The sequence below is a fragment of the Phytophthora sojae genome (assembly GCF_000149755.1).
Source record: "Phytophthora sojae unplaced genomic scaffold PHYSOscaffold_3, whole genome shotgun sequence".
NCBI lineage: Eukaryota > Oomycota > Peronosporomycetes > Peronosporales > Peronosporaceae > Phytophthora > Phytophthora sojae.
The window spans coordinates 8,908,254-8,927,515 of record NW_009258117.1 but is presented as its reverse complement, the minus strand read 5'-3'; the positions used below and the strand labels follow the sequence as shown (position 1 = coordinate 8,927,515).

At 55.0% G+C, this 19,262-nt stretch overlaps 8 protein-coding genes across 8 annotated transcripts; 6 read left to right on the top strand and 2 right to left on the bottom strand.

Moving 5' to 3' along the window:
* Window positions 1-12: 12 nt before the first annotated feature.
* On the bottom strand, window positions 13-198 carry PHYSODRAFT_446539 (hypothetical protein; the record flags this gene model as incomplete). Its single annotated transcript, XM_009526603.1, has 1 exon — window positions 13-198. A coding segment is annotated over one exon (186 nt), but the record flags the coding sequence as incomplete, so codon positions are not given.
* Window positions 199-2,094: 1,896 nt separating this feature from the next.
* PHYSODRAFT_402680 (hypothetical protein) lies at window positions 2,095-2,403 on the top strand (the record flags this gene model as incomplete). The annotated part of the gene is made up of 1 exon (XM_009526602.1): window positions 2,095-2,403. A coding segment is annotated over one exon (309 nt), but the record flags the coding sequence as incomplete, so codon positions are not given.
* A 198-nt stretch (window positions 2,404-2,601) lies between these two features.
* On the top strand, window positions 2,602-2,826 carry PHYSODRAFT_422537 (hypothetical protein; the record flags this gene model as incomplete). Its single annotated transcript, XM_009526601.1, has 1 exon — window positions 2,602-2,826. A coding segment is annotated over one exon (225 nt), but the record flags the coding sequence as incomplete, so codon positions are not given.
* An 809-nt stretch (window positions 2,827-3,635) lies between these two features.
* PHYSODRAFT_313990 (chloroperoxidase) lies at window positions 3,636-4,313 on the bottom strand (the record flags this gene model as incomplete). Its single annotated transcript, XM_009526600.1, has 1 exon — window positions 3,636-4,313. One exon carries the CDS (start codon window positions 4,311-4,313, stop codon window positions 3,636-3,638), a length of 678 nt encoding a protein of 225 aa, XP_009524895.1.
* A 1,040-nt stretch (window positions 4,314-5,353) lies between these two features.
* Window positions 5,354-6,124, top strand: PHYSODRAFT_299589 (chloroperoxidase; the record flags this gene model as incomplete). Its single annotated transcript, XM_009526599.1, has 1 exon — window positions 5,354-6,124. One exon carries the CDS (start codon window positions 5,354-5,356, stop codon window positions 6,122-6,124), a length of 771 nt encoding a protein of 256 aa, XP_009524894.1.
* Window positions 6,125-7,220: 1,096 nt separating this feature from the next.
* On the top strand, window positions 7,221-8,357 carry PHYSODRAFT_263637 (chloroperoxidase; the record flags this gene model as incomplete). Its single annotated transcript, XM_009526598.1, has 2 exons — window positions 7,221-7,249; window positions 7,730-8,357. 2 exons carry the CDS (start codon window positions 7,221-7,223, stop codon window positions 8,355-8,357), a joined length of 657 nt encoding a protein of 218 aa, XP_009524893.1.
* Window positions 8,358-10,422: 2,065 nt separating this feature from the next.
* Window positions 10,423-11,479, top strand: PHYSODRAFT_313988 (hypothetical protein; the record flags this gene model as incomplete). The annotated part of the gene is made up of 4 exons (XM_009526597.1): window positions 10,423-10,814; window positions 10,852-11,034; window positions 11,061-11,253; window positions 11,399-11,479. The coding sequence occupies 4 exons, from the start codon at window positions 10,423-10,425 to the stop codon at window positions 11,477-11,479; spliced, it is 849 nt and encodes a 282-aa protein (XP_009524892.1).
* Window positions 11,480-11,530: 51 nt separating this feature from the next.
* PHYSODRAFT_299586 (hypothetical protein) lies at window positions 11,531-12,334 on the top strand (the record flags this gene model as incomplete). Its single annotated transcript, XM_009526596.1, has 1 exon — window positions 11,531-12,334. One exon carries the CDS (start codon window positions 11,531-11,533, stop codon window positions 12,332-12,334), a length of 804 nt encoding a protein of 267 aa, XP_009524891.1.
* Window positions 12,335-19,262: the final 6,928 nt, after the last annotated feature.

Below are 19,262 nucleotides of genomic sequence, written 5' to 3'. Positions count from 1 at the left end.
CGTCCAAAGATCCCGGAAGAACATGATGTTCTCAAACATCCACGTGCTCATACGCTCACGATGGGCAGGCATCACGTACTTCGCGATGCTGAACAATCTCTCGACCGTCGTCGACGTGCCCAGCATGTAGCTGAGGTCTTGATACTCTGTGACTTGCTCCAGCCTCTGTCGTTTGCGCTCCTTGACTTCTTCGGCGTATGTTCGGGTTTTGCCCCAGTCAATGCTTCTACCACGCGTTTGTTGGGAGACCTCGAACATATGCCCAGTATTGCAATATTGTCTTGCAATACTGTATTGCAGGCGAGCAGCAGATTGCAATAAAGGACTGCGGAGAAACCAGCAATACCAATACTGTATTGTACTGTGTGGTGGATTGCAATCCTTACTGCAATGCTTACTAACGCTGAAAAATGCAGGCATATATATTTTTTCCAATCCCTGTCCAATATATTCAACAAAATGCCTGCTATATTTTCAGGTATGCTGCCGACTCTGTCTGCGTCGTATATCTATGTAAGAAAATTATCTGTACTAAAACAGTCCTAAATGTCCTAAAATATCCTAAAATTCGGCGAAATTTACCGAAATAGATTGCACTCTATGTCCTAAAAAGTTCCTAAAGGGCGTAATTTATGTTTGTCCTAATACCGTCCAAAAGAAATCCATCGGTTTTTAGGACGCCTTTTAGGATTATGTTTAGGTCATGTCCTAAAACCTTGGCTCTAGCAGTAAGGGTTTTCCTCAATTGATCCACACTGTGTGAATCACACACGTCCACCAGAGTGCTGAATGCGGGCGAGAGCGAGCGAATGCGAGCGCGAGCCTCACTCAGTGCATTCACGGATAGCCAACACCCGCCGATCAGACGGGGGCGTGTCTGCGCGATCGAGCGAGCGAACGCGAGCGCTGCAACCCGATTTTTTTTTCTAGACACCGCGCCTGGCCGAGCCGAGGCCTTAGCGTAAGGCACGAGGGGGTGGGGCAGGTAGCGAAGCGGCGCCCCCCCGAGCAAAGCGAGAGAAGGGCGGGCCCCCCGAAGTGCCGTCGCTAAGTCCGCAGGCGAGAGCGAACGCGAGAGTGTCCTGCCCACCTCAACATCAAGTAACTACTGTAATGGCAGAACAGCAAGAACAGTATAGTAAAATACACTCTATCTATATGTATTATAATAGAACGTAAATCTCCGGGGGAGTGTCCTAACTGTCCTAACTGTCCTAACGTTTGTCCTAATTAGGACTGTTAGGACAGCTATCTCAAATTACCGTTACCGTCATTTATGGGAGTATCATTCTCGTATTTACGTAAGTTTCATATGGGATTTCCTGTTAAAACGTAGGCGGATTGGCTTATGATTTCCGGAATTGGTGTATTCCCACCCCTTGGAGGACGACACATTGACTGAGGTCCACTAAGGGGCAGTTAGGATCGCATCCTTACGGGAAGGCGTAAGCGACGGTAGCCGACGATAAGGCGCCACGATGATTGGCCAAAATCACTTTAAGAACTAACGCTTCGTGCGATGATAGCTCGCAGAGCTCTGTCGCGGAGGTGAAGGCAATACGCGACGCATGTATCTCCAAAGAGACGAGAAAGAAGTACACCAGCAATATCAACGGCATCAAGAAGTGGATCAGAGAAGTGTATGCGCTGACGCTGGAGGATCGCAATACAGCTAAATTCTTCGATGCCGATGATGATCTAAACCTCACAGAGTTCACTCCAGCTTGCTTTGAGCAATTTTTGATGTACAAACGAAGTACAGCCAAATCGGCGACTCTAAGCGGCTATCGCAGCGCGATAAAGGATCTGTATCGATTAAAACGAGTAGCGCTGCCTGTGGAATACGGAGATGACATGAAGCAGTTTTTTTCTGGGTGCAAGCGACTCGAGGCCGAGCAAAACCAGTCTAGCTCTCCTAAACACTCGGGCAAGCAGCCGCTGACTTTTTCGTTGTACAAGGAACTGTGTTGGTCTACTCTTGAGCGCAACGATGGGGGGGGGGTCTCGCATCTCTTTTTAACTTCTCAGTGGAATCTCATGTGACGATCGGTATCTGTCCAAACCCTGCAGACGCAGCACTTTTTGGACAAAGATGACGCTGTTGGGGCGATATTTTTTAAGACCAAGACCAATCAGGAAGGTGCTGGCCCACGTGACCCCCGTCATCTTTACGCAAACCCGTTTTCGCCATCTACGTGTTGGGTGACAGCGTTGGCGATTTATTGGGCATGTAATCCGCGCGCGCAACCAGGGCCACTATTTCCGGGATCTGACCCAAAGCTTTGCTTCGGCAAGACATTAGGAAACCTCCTGAAAAAAGATGGAGTGGCTAAAACCTACGGGACGCACTCGGTGAGGAAAGTTGTGGCAACATTTGCCTGCGGAGGAAGTACTGGTGGTCCGTCCATTGTAAGTGTTTGTCTTCGGTGTGGGTGGTCTATGGGTGGAGTGCAAGACATATACTTTCGATATGCAGCTGCGGACGATCAATTTTTAGGGCGTGTTGTTGCTGGGCTTCCTGTGAATGACTCCAAGTTCGCCATCCTACCACCGCACTTCCGCAATAACTCGGACGACGAGATAAAGTCGTGTCTTGCAGCGATGTTTCCAGGACTCGTCGACGAATTGAACCTAAGTGATATTTTGAGGCTGTGTCTTGCTTCGCTTGTCCAGCACGCTGGTTTTTTAGTGAACCACTTGCCTACCAACCACCCCCTTCTGTCGACGTTTGTGTTCACAAACCCTACCGTTCTCAATAATCTGCGTTCGAAACTGGAGGTCGGAGAGTCAAGATGGATGGAGCCGTCGGGGATACCGCCTCATATTGGAGACGAATTAGTACACAATACACAGCGCGCTAATAGCTTACATACGTCCTACACTTACGAGGACACAGAAGCTCTGTTCAGCTCCCCAGCATATTGCTTTGCTTTGTGATCCGTCGATAGCAGACAATTCACAATTTTAACCAATAAGAGCGAACTCTCCAAGCAGGACTTACGTTTTCTCAAGTCAATTCATTTCGGTTTTCTTAGGACAGTTTAGGATATTTAGGACTGGTTTAGTACAGATTATCCGACACCATATCTATATCCAAAGTGAAGGCAACAGTGTTAGTGTAGCAACGTCAACTTCAACGGCGAAGCAAGTAGACAAAGTGGTAGGGACGTGGGTTAGGTAGGTATAATGCTCGCTGTAATTTGAAAACCCGAAAATCTTCTTTTATCTTCTTATATCCTTGAGAAAAAATCTTATTTTTGATGGGTTTTCTTTTAACATCCCTGGTTGCGTTAGGTTTGTGATGTGCGCTTATTATCGATGAGTTTGTAGTTGGATGAGGGGGGACAGTTTCCCGGAAAGCATTACTTCAGCAAGGTCTTCAGTAACATAACCAAACTTTGCAGTCCTGCGCCAAGCCACCATTGCTTCAGAACAATGATACCAACAGCCAACGCGGCCCAGAGTCTTTTTAGCTTTTAAAAGTGATCGGGATGGCCGTGCTGGCACGCAGATATCACGAGAATGCGTTGGATTGTTTAGTGATCACGGTAGATTTCATTCATGTTTCTGCATACGTACTCACGTCAATCTACTTTGGTGGTGACCTCGACAACAACAGAAACGAACAAAACCGTTTATACAGTCTGCATCTGCGCCGCGTTGATGTACGAGACCGTGGCGAGTACATCCGGGTACGTGATCGGCGTGGGGGACTTCCTCCAGTCCAACGGGAACGTCTCAAGCAAGAAGAAGGTTGACACGTACGAAGTCTTGGAGCAGTTTCCGTTCTCTCCACCCATTGCTCGAAGTAAGAGAGCGCCCTCGGCTTGGGCGATGAACGCGGGCGAGGCACTGAAGTCGAACTCCGGGTTGTACTGCGCGCCGTAGGCAACGCGATTGGCTTGAATCTTGGCCACATCATTCACATCGACCTTGCCGTCGAGGCCGTAGCTCAGTACGTCGTTGATGAGGCTGGGCGTCACGAAAGCCGGGTCCTCGCCGAAGTACGCGTCAGAGCGCGCCAGTGACGCGTCGTGCTCGATCGGGTCGTTGTGCTTGGAGAGGTCGTTGAGATCGAACCGCGCCGGGGTCAGCGTGCCGATGACGGCGGCCAGATCCTCGCCGATGTTGAACTTGTCCCGCACCGCCGCCAGCGCCATCTTCAGCGTGATGTTCTTGCCGTCACGCGGGAGGTGTCCGTGGTTGGCCAGAGTGTTCAGGCCAGGGCACGGCGACCGGCGGAACGCTGTTGTGGCACCCGGCCTTCCGGACGTCACGGATCGCGGCGGTCGGTAGTACACACCGGCCGGCATCGCTGCGGCCGTGGTGAGTGCAAGATTTTCGGCGATGCTATAGCTCTCGGCGAACCCGAAGGCCGAAGCGACGAAGGAGAGAGTGGCGATCCATGAGACCATGTTGCGTTGAAGCTTGATAGAGCTCTTTCTGGTTGTTCCTTGCTTTTGACTTGCTGTGCCAATTGTAGAATGAGGAAAGCGAGGGCCGAGTACTAAACTGAGTCAAGCAGATCTGCTGGTGCGGCAAGTAGTGCGCTAGTAATGACCTACTTGGTTCGCTGCATTCATTCTACTAGTTTTATAAGGTAGAATAAGACAGCACCAGGTTGGCCGAAATCGTCCTCAGTCTGCCAGCCCAGTTCGTGTCAGGTGGCCTAAGATACTGACTGCAGCCTATAGGGGGCTCGCTTGCAGCGAACAGAGAGATCGAGGCTGGGAATACTTCAACTTACTGCTTGTAACGCTGTTGCAGGCAGGTGTCGCCGACAATGTTCCGCTAGTACCAGGAATTGGCTCAGCTTCCTGATAGCCTGATCCAGAGAGAACCATCCTTTGAGCCGCCCCAGCATACGTCGCATCACCAGCTGCGAAAGACCCATAACCAGTGGCTGTTGGTCACGGCATCGCAAAGAAGTACATGCTGGTATCACTGCTCCGAAGCTTGGTGAGATCAGGTTCGTACGGGACTACTTCGCGATCACGTGACCACGCCAGTGATGGTTTCCCGACAAGCTACCTGTATCACACGGCCGCTGCTGTCACGTGAAGCGAGATGCCCTGTCATTCACGGCGGTGGTCCTCGCACCTCTTGGTCGATTATTGGGGCGTGTCTACGCCCTATAGAGATTTGGTGGTGGGCTTAGGTCACCTGACGAACTTGGGGTTCGAGGACGGTACGAGCCAAGCTGCTGTGCAGTAGATAGAATAAGATTATGGGGTAGCCCAAGCAGCTCAAGAAGGGATTTACAGTTTGCCCACAGCTATGGCTGGTAGTTAGCTTTCGATTGACTTCATTTACCATTCGCTGCCCCTGAACCCCCCGGGTAACTCGAAACAAGATGGTCTCCTGGTTCACCGCCCTTTCGTACGTTGCCACTGCCTTCGGAGTAGCTCAAGGATACACCACCGCTGAAGATGCTGCGCTCGCCGCTGCTGCAGCTAAACCCGTTGGTGAGTACTACAGGCCACCGGTGTCCATGACGTCCGGAAGATCGGGCACAAACACTCCATTCCGGCGCGGTCCATGCCCTGGCCTGAACACACTCGCCAATCACGGATACCTCCCGCGTGACGGCAAGAACGTCACGATCAAGATGGTGATGGCGGCTATGAAGGACAAGTTTAACATCGCCGACGACCTGGCCACCGTAATGGGCACCCTGTCGCCTGCTGTGTTCGACCTGAACGACCTCTCCAAGCACAATAATCCTATCGAACACGACGCCTCAATGGCGTGCTCGGACTCGTACTTCGGCGAGGACCCGGCTTTCGTCACCCCCAGCATCATCAACGACGTATTGAGGTACGGGGGTGACGGCCTGATCGACATTAACGATGTAGCCAAGATCCAATCGTCTCGTATTGCGTATGGCCAGCAGTACAACCCGCAGTTTGACTTCAGCGCCACACCGGCATTCATCGCTCGGGCCGAGGCGGCGCTCTTCCTACGAGCTTTCGGCGGACAGAATGGGAACTCGTGCAAGGCCTCCTTCGCGTCGACCTTCTTCTTGCAGGAGCAGTTCCCCACGGACTGGACGAAGTCCCCCACGCCGATCAAGTTCGCGGATGCCCTCGCAACGATCTCGTACCTCGCCATAGCGGAGTTGTGATCTGCAATCTAGTAGTGTAGTGGCTGTCGTATCCAGAGCAGGCTGCAGATAACCCAAGTGTAAATGTATGAACGTGTGTTTCTGTTCTTGTGAATACCCGTCGTGGCCGCAAAGTCAACTCATCGAGCCGGCCTTCTGTCTTGGTGCAATGGATATACATGTACTGTAGTTGAGTTCCTTCCAGGGGATATCAACCAATGGCTCGCCACACACCCGGACGAGGACAACGAGGATGGCGCCGCTGACCGGCTCACATATCATGGCATGTCCGCCCGACATGCATGTGCTAGCACCAGTACCAGTAGCTAGCAAGCTGGCAGAAGATGTGTAGGCTTCTGCCGGACGGACATTGGCTGAGTCGTTAGCTCGACTAAATGACTGTAATGTAGCTCACCAAAAACTAAACTAACGATATGCATGTACTGTACCTGTTCGGGTTGCCCCACATTTGAATGGCGCCAATTGAATGAAGTGGACCTATGTGTGTCGTTGGAGGGAGGGAAGGCACGAATAGACACCTACTTTACTGCGCGCTACTGTACGATGTTCCTGTTTCCGCAGTGGTTGTCAAGTGTTCCCACGTTGTGGTGGTCCAACGTACTACTCACGGCACCATAGTCTCGAATCATCATGCGCGACTGGAGAAGTGGACAAAGCACCTTGGACAGGATGGTGAGCGTATCTTTTGGAAGGATTGGATTCCTTTCGCGTTGACGGTGGAGCGTCGAGCGCCCCAGACTCTATCATAGGGGCCAGACGCCTTGGCGAAGTTCTTCTCGAGAGCCGATAAGAGAGGTCAGTATTTGATTGCTAAACCAATACATGTACAAAAACCAATACAGTACTGTATGCTCGTCGTTCGATTGCAACTTTCGGAGGTCCAGACCCGTTCAAGTGTCGATGAAACTCCAGTGGTGGGTGTGATGCACAACAAAAACCAGGCGACGGCGCAAACATGTTTGCGGTAGACCATGGAATAGCACCGGCATTTTGGTGGTCAAATACTGGAGATCACTTCGAGTACTGTACTGTGTGCCGCCACCGGTGCTTTTCACCGTAGCTGGCAGAGTGTCAGCAAGGTTGCCATTGCTTCTCCATGACTATCAACTACTGCTCCCTGTTGCGGTCACCCTCAATCACGGCTACTGCTCGCTACACTGACGCGTTTTATCAGTAGAGACGAAGAGCATTTGCAACTCCTGAGCAGGGTCACGATGTGCTTCAAGCTCACTTGCGATCCATGACCGACAAGTCTGGTTACCCCGGTGCAATTGCACTCGTTCCCGCGACGCCAGCCGTGTTGATGCCGCGCGTCGCGACAACCTGTCAGACCATCAGAATCTCAACCACCTCGGCCTCGGCTTCCACCAACCGCGATGTCTTGTCACTCCTCAATTTGCTCGCACCAGCAAATTACCTCCTGACCCGCTTCTCTCTCTCTCTCTGCCTCGCTCCCAAGCTCCACCACCATGGTCTCCATCACTGCATCATTCGCCTTCGCCGCTGCCATTTTGCGTGTGGCTTACGGCTACACGGAGGCTGACGCCGAAGCTGCTCTCGCCGAGGCTGCAGCCCTGCCCGAGGGCGAGTACTACCGCCCGCCAGCCCACTTGACCTCAGGTGCCGTGAACGCCACCACCCCGTTCCGCCGCTCTCCTTGCCCACGCTGGCCAGCCACGGCTACCTCCCGCACGACGGCAAGAGCATCACGGTGGACCAGGCGCTGGCCGTGGTCATGGACAAGTTCAACATTGCGGAGGACCTGGCGGCCGTCATGGGCGGCCTGTCGCCGGATCTCTTCGACATGAACAACCTGTCCAAGCACAACGACAAGGTGGAGCACGACGCGTCGCTGGCCCGTATCGACTCGTACTTTGGTGCGGATCCGTACGTCATCACCCCTGGCCTCATCAACGACGTCCTGAACTACGGACTGGACGGTTCCGTGGACGTCACAGACGTGGCCACGATCCGCGCTGCTCGAGTGGCGTGGGGAAAGGAGCACAATCCGAAGTTCGACTTCAGCGCGACCCCCGCGTTCATCGCCGGCGCCGAGTCCGCTCTGTTCCTGCGTGGGTTCGGCGGTGACAACGGCAACTCGACGGCCACGACGTTCGTGGCTACCTTCTTCCTGCAGGAAATGTTCCCCGAGGGCTGGACCAAGCCGGACACGTCCATCACGTACGACGACGCTATCACCACGATCTCGTACTTGGATGCTGTGGATGTCTAAAGCAAACCGCAAGTGAAGGACTAGCTAGCGATGGCAGAATGTTAGCGTAGTTAACTCCTTATGCCGAGTAAAAGTGCTCTCTTCCCTGGATACTTAAAGTGTTCAAGCGGAAACTGAGCGGCTTCAATCATAACGACAAAGGCAACACATATAGTGGCTACCCAGCATCCCATCATTATAACTTCTTGTACAGTATCACCGGTGTTGCGTTGCTCTCCGTAGGATCTGCTGACAGACTCTCGCTCCCCAGGCTTCAAGGAATTCCTTCATCTACTGTAAGGGAAAAACTACATGTATCCTACCTGTAGATGGAGCTCCCACGTGCTGCCGATGGCTCAGGCTAGGCGCATTAGGGGGAGTCGAACATTGCCAAAAACGTGCTCAAGTTTTGAGCTTGGCCGTGCTCACAATCTCGACAGCGTTTTGCTTAACTCTGAAACAAGCCACCTCCGGAGGTGGCTTATCTCTGAAATGAGCTGCTCATTTCCGAGATAAGCAATTCCCTTCTTTGTTCCCTCCTCTACAAATACCTCCAAATTATCCTATTATATAATATCCTGTGATACACGTTCTAGCTATTCAATGCTGTTAGAATGGGCTACATCAAATTACCTTGTTCTCAGTATGAACTTTGGTATCGCACGTCTCTTGCATAATTAGTATTCCCTACAAAGTTACACACTATCATTTGTTGAAGAAACTGGTCGGAATCTGTAGTGGGACAGATGGCGGAAAAGTTCCCTCCACTCGACTAAGTCCGAAAATGGAGGGATCGACATGCCACTCCCCCCCTCGAAAATGGCTCATCTTTTCGACACTTTACTGCTCAGAACAGAATTCTGGCTCGGTTTTGCTCATTATTTTTGGCGTTTTTGAGATGTTCGACTCCCCCTATTAGTGTCAAATTCCGCCCTCAAAATCGCAACACCTCTTGTTTTAGCAGAAGTCATCTCCACAGTGTTGTCATCGCCACAGTTGCAGCCGTAATCTTCGCTTAGAGCAAAGTCGTCGCAGTGTTCAACGAGTCTCAACTCTTGTCGAAGGCCAACTCCGACTTTGAGGCCGCTGCCACGATCAACAGCGACTCTGAGACTCCTTCGGGTCAGGGATCCAGAGTTGCTGACCGCAGATGAAGAGCGAGGAGGGAGGTTTGCGAGCCTCAGTACGATCATCAAGTAGCTGAACGAACAAGACATGAGCCACGTCGTCGAAATTACAAGGGATATGAAGCGAACTCATGTCGACAATGTTCTCAAGGCCGTAGGGGCTCTCTCGAAGGCGGACTTTGAAGCCACAATAGCCCTCCTAAAATGGCAAAGTAGGAAGAGCTACGAACCATATTTCAACCCAATTGTTGTCGCCAGCTGGCTCCAGCAGCTGCAGCTTCAACAAGTACAGCTTGCCCAATGCCCAACGACAAGCCAAGGATCTCCGGCTGACGACCAGCCACGCGTGTTCTGCGGAAGGAGTACGACCGTCAGGCACGAGTGTCCAACGGTCAGGCACGCGTCGCAGTGGCAACTGCATCTTCAAGCTCAAGGGCGCTCCAAGGGCGACTCCAGGGCTAGCCGGAGCTCTCTTTGTTTTTCCTTGCATGTTAAGCTTTTTCAATTCCAGTCATTCTGCATTTCGCTTTACTTCGACCAAGTGCGAACAACAAAGAATTCTTTAGCTCACTTCGCGCTGCGAAGCGGAAGCCATAAGCAGTCCAGATCACAGGAGCCGTGAACTGGCTTTGGAGGCGCTGATTTCTCCTAGAGTGAGAGTGGAAGACGTGGTCGTGGCGCAGCGGCAGACAAGAACGTTCGAGTCGTCGGTGGCACGAAGCATCCAAGCGGAGTCGGAGCAGAAGGTCGAGCAAGTGGCCAAGAAGGCGGAGGTGGTCCAGCAACTCACACTCGAGCAACTCAACCGGTTACAGCAGCAGCATGAGGCTCTAGCGGCCAAGACGGCCGAGTATCTTCAGCAGCTGAACGGCAACCAAGTGGAGCTGAACACTAAACAAGCTGCCCTGAGCGCGCAGCTGGAGGAGCTGCAGAAGGCGCTGGCGCAGCAGTACCAGTTGATGCGGAAGGCCGCTGAAACTGTCGGCCAGCAAGGCCGCCAGATCGAGGATCTGAAGGAAGAAGTACTGTCTCCGCGGGGGCAGAGCCGCTGGGGTTGGTTTGCCCGAGGCACGGGCCAGAGCGGCCGCGAGCGTGACGGTGACGATCCCATGAAAGGCGAAGGCGTCTCTGCGGGTAGCAATGAGCCAACGATCACAGTGGCGACGGGCTCGAACATGCCCGTGCCTCCTGTATACCGCGGCTCCACGAAGATGGAGAAAAAGACCTTCATTGACAGCTACCTCATCTACAAGCGGCGGGTTACGGCCTTAAACCAGGGCTCGTATGGTCGCGTTTTTGTCATGCCTCTGAGTGCTTGCATTGAGCACCGGACGTTGATCCGTATCTGCATGTACGAGCTAGGGCGGCCCGAGTCTGAAATCACTGAGGAAGACTGGAACGCAGGAAGTCCAAGACCGCGCGCGGCTAGCGCAGGCTATGCGTTCCTTGGCGATGAACACTACGCTACCCGACGCGGAGTCTCGAGTAATGAAGCTAGTGACGGACTTCAATGAGATCCTGGATGCGCAGGATATGGACGATTTCCCCCTCTCGAAGAGCCCAAGATGGCTGTGGGGTTCCTATGTGCAGCGCCGAGACTGCCCGCCCTCAAGCAGACGGTCGTAACGGAGCTGAAGCGCACGGTGCACAAGTCGACGAAGAAGTCCGTGAAGGTATTCGTCGATTGGCTGCGATCCAGAGTGTCAGGATTCCTGGTTTTTGAATCAGCTATCCAGCAGACGACGAGAGGCGGAGGAAGCGAGGCGCACCAGCAGCCCAGGACGGGCAGCGTCCCACGCTTCGCTGCATGATTTCAACCCAAGGGCGGAGCTACAACAGGGGGGGCCAGGACCCAAGACAAGCGCAATTGGCTCAGGTACGGCTTCCGTCGGTGCCAAGCTTCAGGGTACCAAGAAGCCTGCTACACCAGCTCAGCCCCGTAAGTACCATAAGTGCGGCGACCTGGCCCATGGCGTATTCCAGTGTCCCCTTGCGAGTGCGACAGAAGCGAAGTAGTTCTACGACAAGAGCCGTAAGGCAACCAAACCTGTCGGCGCGGTCGCACTCATGGCGGACCAGCTGCGGCTCTCCACGCCTGCAACCAAGGCGGATGAAAAGCTGGGCCCGCTGCCGTGCCCGGTGAACCGGGTGCTGAACGCCTGGGCTAAGCCTGACAGCGGAGCTGAAGTATCAGTCGTGACACCCCGATTGCTGCAGGAGCTAAGGGCGAAGGGCCAGTGGCTCAAGTGTCGCGACCTCAAGCAATGGGAGTCCATCAAGGGAATCACCGCGGACCCGATGATGATCAAACAGGAAATCAAGCTGGACCTTCGTTTTGACACCATTTATGGAGGGTTAACGCTGAAGAACTTGACATGCTGGGTGGTCTCGGGAGGTCGACCGCCGGGAATGGGCGATTTTCTGCTCAGCGAAGGTGTGATGGAGCGGCTAGGATACAATGCCCAAGCGCTTTTGGACCAGGCTCGGAGCATTAGTGATGTGTACGATATGGACGAAGACGTGGCACCTACTGGCGTGCGCAGCGTGTTGACGTACTCCGCCGCCACTACCACTCAGCCCGAGCCGGCATCGGAGAAGAAAGAGCTGCAGCCGGACGAGGAGCAGCGCTGTTTTCCTGATATCGACGTCGCTCAAGACCGCGATGAGGCGCGTGCGCTGGAGTGGGAAATCCTCGAGAGCAAGCTCGACGAAGCCGCGAAGCTCGGCTGCAGCGCGGAGTTTCGTGCAGAGCTGGCCAAAATTTTGTTCGAGTACCGCGATGTCTTCCGGATCAAGCTTGGCCGCGACCCACCCGTGGACATGCCCCCTCAAGGTCACTTTGAAGCCCGACGCAGTCCCGGTGCGCTGTAAAACCCGCCGCTACGCTCCAGAGCATCGAGTCTTCATGAAGTGACACGTGAACGAGCTGATCGACACCGGTCTGGGCTATCGCAACTCGCACAGCAAGTGGTGCTCGCCCCCATTAATTGTCAAGAAGGTGGACCCGGGAGATTTTCGCATGACCGTGGACGTCCGCCGGGTGAACGCTCAGACGCTGCGTCTGATTTGGCCGATGCCCATTCTCGAAGTCATCATGGACTACTTAACGGACTCCGAGCTCTATTTCCTTCTGGATTTTTTCAAGGGCTACTGGCAATATCTTTTGTCCCTCGAGTGCCAGGAGCTGTTTTCTTTTCTGTCGAACTTGGGGATTTTCACGCCCACGCGGGTGCTGATGGGCGGTTCGGACAGTGTGGCTTATTGCCAAGCCACTGTCCAAGAGATGTTTGACGAAACCTCTACAATTGTAAAGGGCCCATTTACATAAGTAGGTAGAGGTTACATAGGTACATACACAAAAGTAGGTGCAGTCACACGGCTAGCGTGTGACCTACTGTCATGTTCTGATTGGTTGAAAGTGGGGAGCCAGACCCATTTCATTCAATCAGGTGCAGACTTAGATTTGAGTGGTTCACAAGGGTAAGGGGGCCTCCGTCCCCCGTCCCATACATAAACAGAGTTGATTTTACCCTAAAGACAAGACTTGAGCTTATTATTGCAAGCTTCCTCTTATCTACAGTGTACGCTAGTGACGGTATCTCTTACCTCGTTACACCTGGTAGCACTTTGTAGTCCTTCCAACGTCCAAGACCAATATGAGCCAAGTTCTGATGTCCGAAGGGTCCGGTGTAACCTTTGACCACACGAGTTTTCCCCACCCCACCCGGGTTGAGTGGGAAGCTCTTCACCGCCTCGCTGCCGTGTCCGGCGAGTTCGTCGTCACGTCGCTGCTGAGCTCAGCGACCGCCGACCAACAACGCCAGGCTGCCCAAGAGTTCATGGAACGCGAGCTCGCCGATGCCAAGGGGCGAGTGTCAACTCCCTCGCATTCCTCCCGGAACAATGCGGTGAAGATGGAGACGTCGACGTATTCCGGCGCCGGCCAAGACCGACTGCCCCTGAAACGCTGGTTCAGGGAGATCGACATCGCCATCGCCATCGCCTCGAGACTGATCGAGGCGCCGACGGCGAAGGTAAACTTCCTCCTGTCGTGTTTGTCTGGGAAGGCGAAGGAGTGGGCCCTCGGCAAGCTTGTTGTGAACCAACACGCCTTCCCGTGTCTGGACAGTCTCCAGAAAGACCTTCGACTTGAATCGCGGATGCGTGCGGAGTTCTTCGCGTTGAAGCAGGGCAAGCTGTCCATGCGCGACTACGTACAGAAGACTCGTCACCTGGCCTCGTGCATCGTCACGAGCCCCATCGACATGGCTTCGCAGGTCCACGTCTTCGTGTTTGGCATGCGAGAAGGAATGACGCGCTATTGTCTCACGCGCGCCGAGCCGAAGTCGCTGGAAGAAGCGTTCGCCCACGTATTGCGCGAGGACTACACGGTATCCGCTTCGTACTCGCGACAGTTGCCGGCGGACGCTCGGGCAGCGATGCCCGAGCCAATGGAAATCGATGCCGTCGAAGCCGCGCGGCGGCTGCAATTCCCGTTCGCTGACCTGCCACCGTTGTGGGAAGTTGGGTCATCGCGCGGCAATCTGCCGCGCGCCTGCGCCGATGCACGCTGCAGTCGCTCGCGCCGACGACGAGATCCTGGCCGTTCAACCAAAAAACGACCGGGACCAGTAGGTGCGGGGCGCCCTACTGGCTGGAACGGAGGTCCGGGTCCCCCGGTGGCAACCCGATCTCCTAGCCCTCCAGTGCTTCACGCACACTTCAATGCCACCACCACCAGCGGCGACCACAGACTGATCATCGTCAGCCTGCACGTCGCCGGCGCGCGGAGTCCTCTCCGTGCGCTCCTGGATTCGGGCGCAACGAACAACTTCTTCCGCGCCTCGTGTTTGTCGCTTTTTCCCTCGGACATATCTGTCCGTGAGGGTCCCGGCGCCGTCGTCGTTAAGCTCGCTGACGGCAAGCCACACCGTGTCCCACCGCGTGATATCACGCTGCCGTACACGTTCGACAGCTTCCGTAGCAACGACGACTTCCTGGTGATCGAGATGAACTACGCGTTCGACTGCATCTTGGGCATACCGTGACTGACACGGTATCAACCGGAGATCGACTGGCTGGCCCGATCAGTCAAGCGTCGAGCCGACTACGACGTGAGTGAAGTGTTCACTCATCTCCTGGTCGCTCCGACGGACTGGCCCCACGTTACCGTCGTGGATCGTTCATCCACGACGCAAGCCCTACACAGAGCGAGCGATGGCCCTCTCTGTATGGCATGTGCGGTGCTGTTGGATGAACCGAAAACGAACGCGAAACCTCGCAGCGAAGCGAGGTTGTTGCGACGGCGGTCGAGCGAAGGCGACTCCCGCGAACCAACGAGGCGGTCGAGCGAAGTACGCTCCCGCGCCCCAACGAGGCGGTCGAGCAAGCGGTGCCCCCGCGTACTTCCGGTGCGGACGGGCTCGACACTCCGCACCTAGAGGAGGGTGAAGTATCGTCCAGCGATAGAGACGATGTGCCGTCCAGTGCCATCGAGTCGTCCACCTCGAGCTCCTGCTCGAGATCTTCGAGGAGGAAGAGGAGGAAATCCAAGCGACGGCGTCTCAGGCCACGGAACAACACTAAAACCGCACCTCCCCCGACGGAATCTGTCTGCGCTGTCGAATACGTGGAGGGTGCTCCACGGGGCACGCGGGTCATCGAAGTCGCGAGTCCACCGCGCGACGCTCGCGGAATCACTCTGCCCCCCGGGCTATCGTGGAAACACTTCCTTCGCGATCTGAAGGTTGGTGACATCGAGCAGGTGATCACCGAGGCCGACGGGACAGCCGAGGGTCTTCACGCACTCAGCGGTGACGACGCGTCGTCGCGGCCGAGGAGTGCCGAACCGAAGCCTGCCCGCGAAGAGCGATTCGCAGCGCAGTCCTGAGAAGCGCTGAAGAAGTCGGGTAACCCAGTCTACGATACCGCGCGCGAGTTGGAAGACGTCTTCCCTGATGAGATCCCCGCCGAGCTTCCAGCCGACCGCGGAGTTCGGCACGATATCGACCTCGCGCCCGGAACGAAGTACTGCGTGACGCGGCAGTGGCCACTGCCGCGAGACCAGGTCAAGGCCGTCGACGAGTTCTTCGAAAAGCGCCGCCTGGCCAGCCACGTCCGCGAAAGCACCTCCCCACACTCTAGCCCCACGTTCTGTGTGAAGAAGGCGACTGGCGGCTGGCGCATCGTCCACGCGTTCAATAAGCTGAACGACGCGACCATCCCGGCACAGACCCCGATCCCGCGGAAGGACATGGTACTCGACTCCATGTCAGGTAGCGTCATCTATAGCGCCATCGACCTGACGGACGGCTTCTACCAGATCTTGATGAGGTCCAGCGACATACCCCTCACGGTAGTAAGCACCCCCAGCGGGATGTTTTGGGAGTGGCTCGTGATGCCACAGGGTCTGAAGAACGCCCCAGCCACGTTCAACCGCATGGTGTCTCACGTACTGCGCCAGCTCCGCGACTTTGCGCCGAGCTACTTCGACGACATCTTCGTGCACAGCCGAGCTGAGGGCAACCTCAGTGCAGTCGAGGTCCATCTTCAACACTTGAGGCAGGTATTCCAAGTGATGCGCAAGAACAAACTGTACGCGAATTTGAAGAAGTGCGTCTTCTGTGGTGGAGTAGCACGCACAAAATCGTCAGATGTGGCACCCTAGCTACAAACACAACAACAGCCGAGCTAGTCGGCCCTTGTTGGCCTGCGCTGAGATGTCCCCGAGCGGTTCGGCCCTTCCGGGACAGTGATGTCTCGTCCTCGCCGAGACCAAGTACCCCAAGCCAGTCAATCACGGAAGCCAGCTGAGTTACCTGACTCCGGAATTAGAAATCCCGTGCCCTCCGCCAAAGGACGGACGACGGAACTCGCGGGCTTTTACGGGTCGCCGAGAGCAAAGGCTTCTCGACTCAGCAATCAGTGCCCGGGACGTACGGGAACACCGGCTCGCAGCGGTGGCGAGACTTTTCCTTCGCGCTTGGCGAGATACGCGCCCAACCCGGGTCGACCTTAATCTCTTGGCGCTACCAGTCAACACCCTACAAGCTATGCCTCTCGGGTGCTGACAGCAGACATAATCCGGCCCGTGCAGGGACTTACTGGAAGCGCGTGCACGTGTTGTGGACCTAGAAAATTCTGCTCTGTTGTTTGTTATCTCTGTCGGGCGCCCTGAAGGGGCGCCTCCACTATTCCTAAGCTCCTATACAAATACCAAATGAAAGTGGGCGGTTTTCGATCTCGGCCGACTCTTCACCGAGCTCGGCGACGCTTGAACTCGGCTAAGCCAGATAACCTGTCCGGATAACCCCTTGAATTCGGCTGAGCCGGATACGGCGTGTCCGGATAACCTGGCGAACTCGGCTGAGCCGAATAAGATGTCCGGATAACCCAGTGAACTCGGCGGAGCCGGATAAGGTGTCCGGATAACACGACGAACTCGGCGGAGCGACCCTAGGACTCGACTGGGCGACTCCCGGACTCAATTGGACCCGGTTACCGTATCTGGATGGCACGTGGTGCCGTTTAGCCGAGCTCGGCGGCTTGAACTCCCCATGATCTTGGCTGAGCGTGTCCAGTGCCTTGCTGAACTCGGCTGGGTCTTCATCACTGGGTCTGCCACGTGTCACCAGGTCGGGGCCGGTGTGCCTTGAGTTTCTGACACCATCAGCCGAGTTCAGCGGTCCATCAGCGCATTCTTGCCCACTGAGCTTGGCGGACGGTCATCCCGCCGAATAGAACTTGGCTCCTGGTACGTTGCTCCACTGCGGCCTTGGAGTGTGACATAAAACTTGATGTTCCCTACACCACACTTCTGTGCGCCGGAGGTTCCCGTACTCGGCTGCTACGTGAGCATGGACAGCGTTCGCGCAGATCCGGAGAAGGTTACCTCGATCTGTTCTTGGCCAACTCCCAAGAACCCCACGGAGCTGCGTCAGTGGCTGGGTCTGGCGAATTATCTCCACAGGTACACGAAGAATTACGCCGGGCGGATCCAACCGCTGTCTTCGCTGCTGAAAAGGGACGCGATGTGGCTGTGGTCCCCCGACCACCAAGCTGCGTTTGATTCCGTGAAGAAGAGCTTGGCGGAAGCGCCGATCCTGATGCTTCCGGATTACACGAAACCGTTCCATGTCGTGTGCGACGCGAGTGATTTTGCAATCGGCTGCGCGCTGATGCAGTTCGACGATGAGGGCCACAAACGCGTCGTGAGCTACCAGTCACGACAAATGAAGCCCGCCGAGAGGAATTACCCCGTCCACGACAAGGAGCTCCTCGCTATGCGCTACGCCCTGGTCAAATTCCGGGTGTACTTGCTCGGAGAGCAGACATTTGCTGTGTACACGGACCACGCGCCGCTGCGCACAGCAATGAAGACTCCACACTTATCGCAGCGCATGGCACGATGGCTCTCGTTCTTCGCCGAATACAATTTCGTGGTGCATTACAAGCCCGGCAAGAACAACATCCTAGCCGACGCGCTGTCCCGCCGACCAGACTACGACCCACGACGACTAGTCGGTCAGCAACTTGCTGACGACGATGACGAAGATGAAGGCTGCGCATGTTGCATCGCTCTGGGTATCAACGCGACGATTACAACTCCAGTTCTGCCACTGCGCCAGCAGATTGCTGATGCGTACGAACACGATCCGTTCTACGCCAACATCATTGCGCACCTCCGTACTCCGCGTGCAGAGTTATTGAAGAAGCTGACACGCCCTACGCGCAGTCACATCGAGCGATACCAGCTCGATGACCGATTGCTGACATTCACAATGGACGCCTTCGATCCTCCGCGCGTCGTCATCCCCGCCGATGACGACCTTCGTGCTCGTCTCGTCCACGAGTATCATGACGCTCCAGTGGATGGCCACTTTGGCCGCGAGAAGACGTTCGCGGCGATCTCGAGGGACTTCTATTGGCCTCGGATGTGACACGAGGCGGTCCCCAGAAAATTGCCGACGATGTGCCGTCACCTGATGGCTTGGAGTTTGTATCGGATGCTGATTGGTGGATGACTTGGATACGGCGCGGCTGTACCCGTGTGACATGGATAGCGACTGTGGGAGAGAAGTGATTTCTCGGGATGAATCCAGCGCCTGACCGCAGATGGGCCCAACTGGCTGGAAGTATGAACCCTGGGAGTGCACGCCCAGGATTTCAGAGAACACTCAGTCCAGCCGCAGACTTTCCCTTACGATGAGTGCCTAAAGTTTGGCGAAAAGTGTCTCTGGCGAATGTATCCCAGAGTATACCTCATCTTGCTGTGGCTCAGAGTGCCCCAGAGGATCAAATTACCCTGAGAATCAACCCACTATCACCGTGATCATGCGCAGGAGGCCGCTAAACCCGCTAAAAGTGTGGCTTTGTGGAGATGCACGCAGGCCTGCAATCTAGCAGACTTGTTACCCACAGTGCTGCTCGGAAACCCAGGATGCCGCACGATGACCCAGAGTTCACCTCCCTGAGTACAGGTGACCCAGAGTTCCAAAGATGATTCTCTGGGTTTGGACCATAAATCCAGACTCTCTATACTGAACTTAAGTGTTTCCCGAGCCAACACCCAAGAATCCCCACAGTTCCCCAAGATTCCTCAGAATTCCCAGGATTTCAGAAGATGACCCTGAGTGTCACCTGATTCCCAGGGATTCGAGTCAGTTCGAAGTCAAGTCTGTCTGCAATCAAAGTGATGCGTGACCTTGAAGAACCGTTGTGGATGCGCAGACTGGATACTTTCGAGGAGTCGAGAGGGAGTCCTGCACCATACTAAACCAAGTATAAGGACCCGCAATTG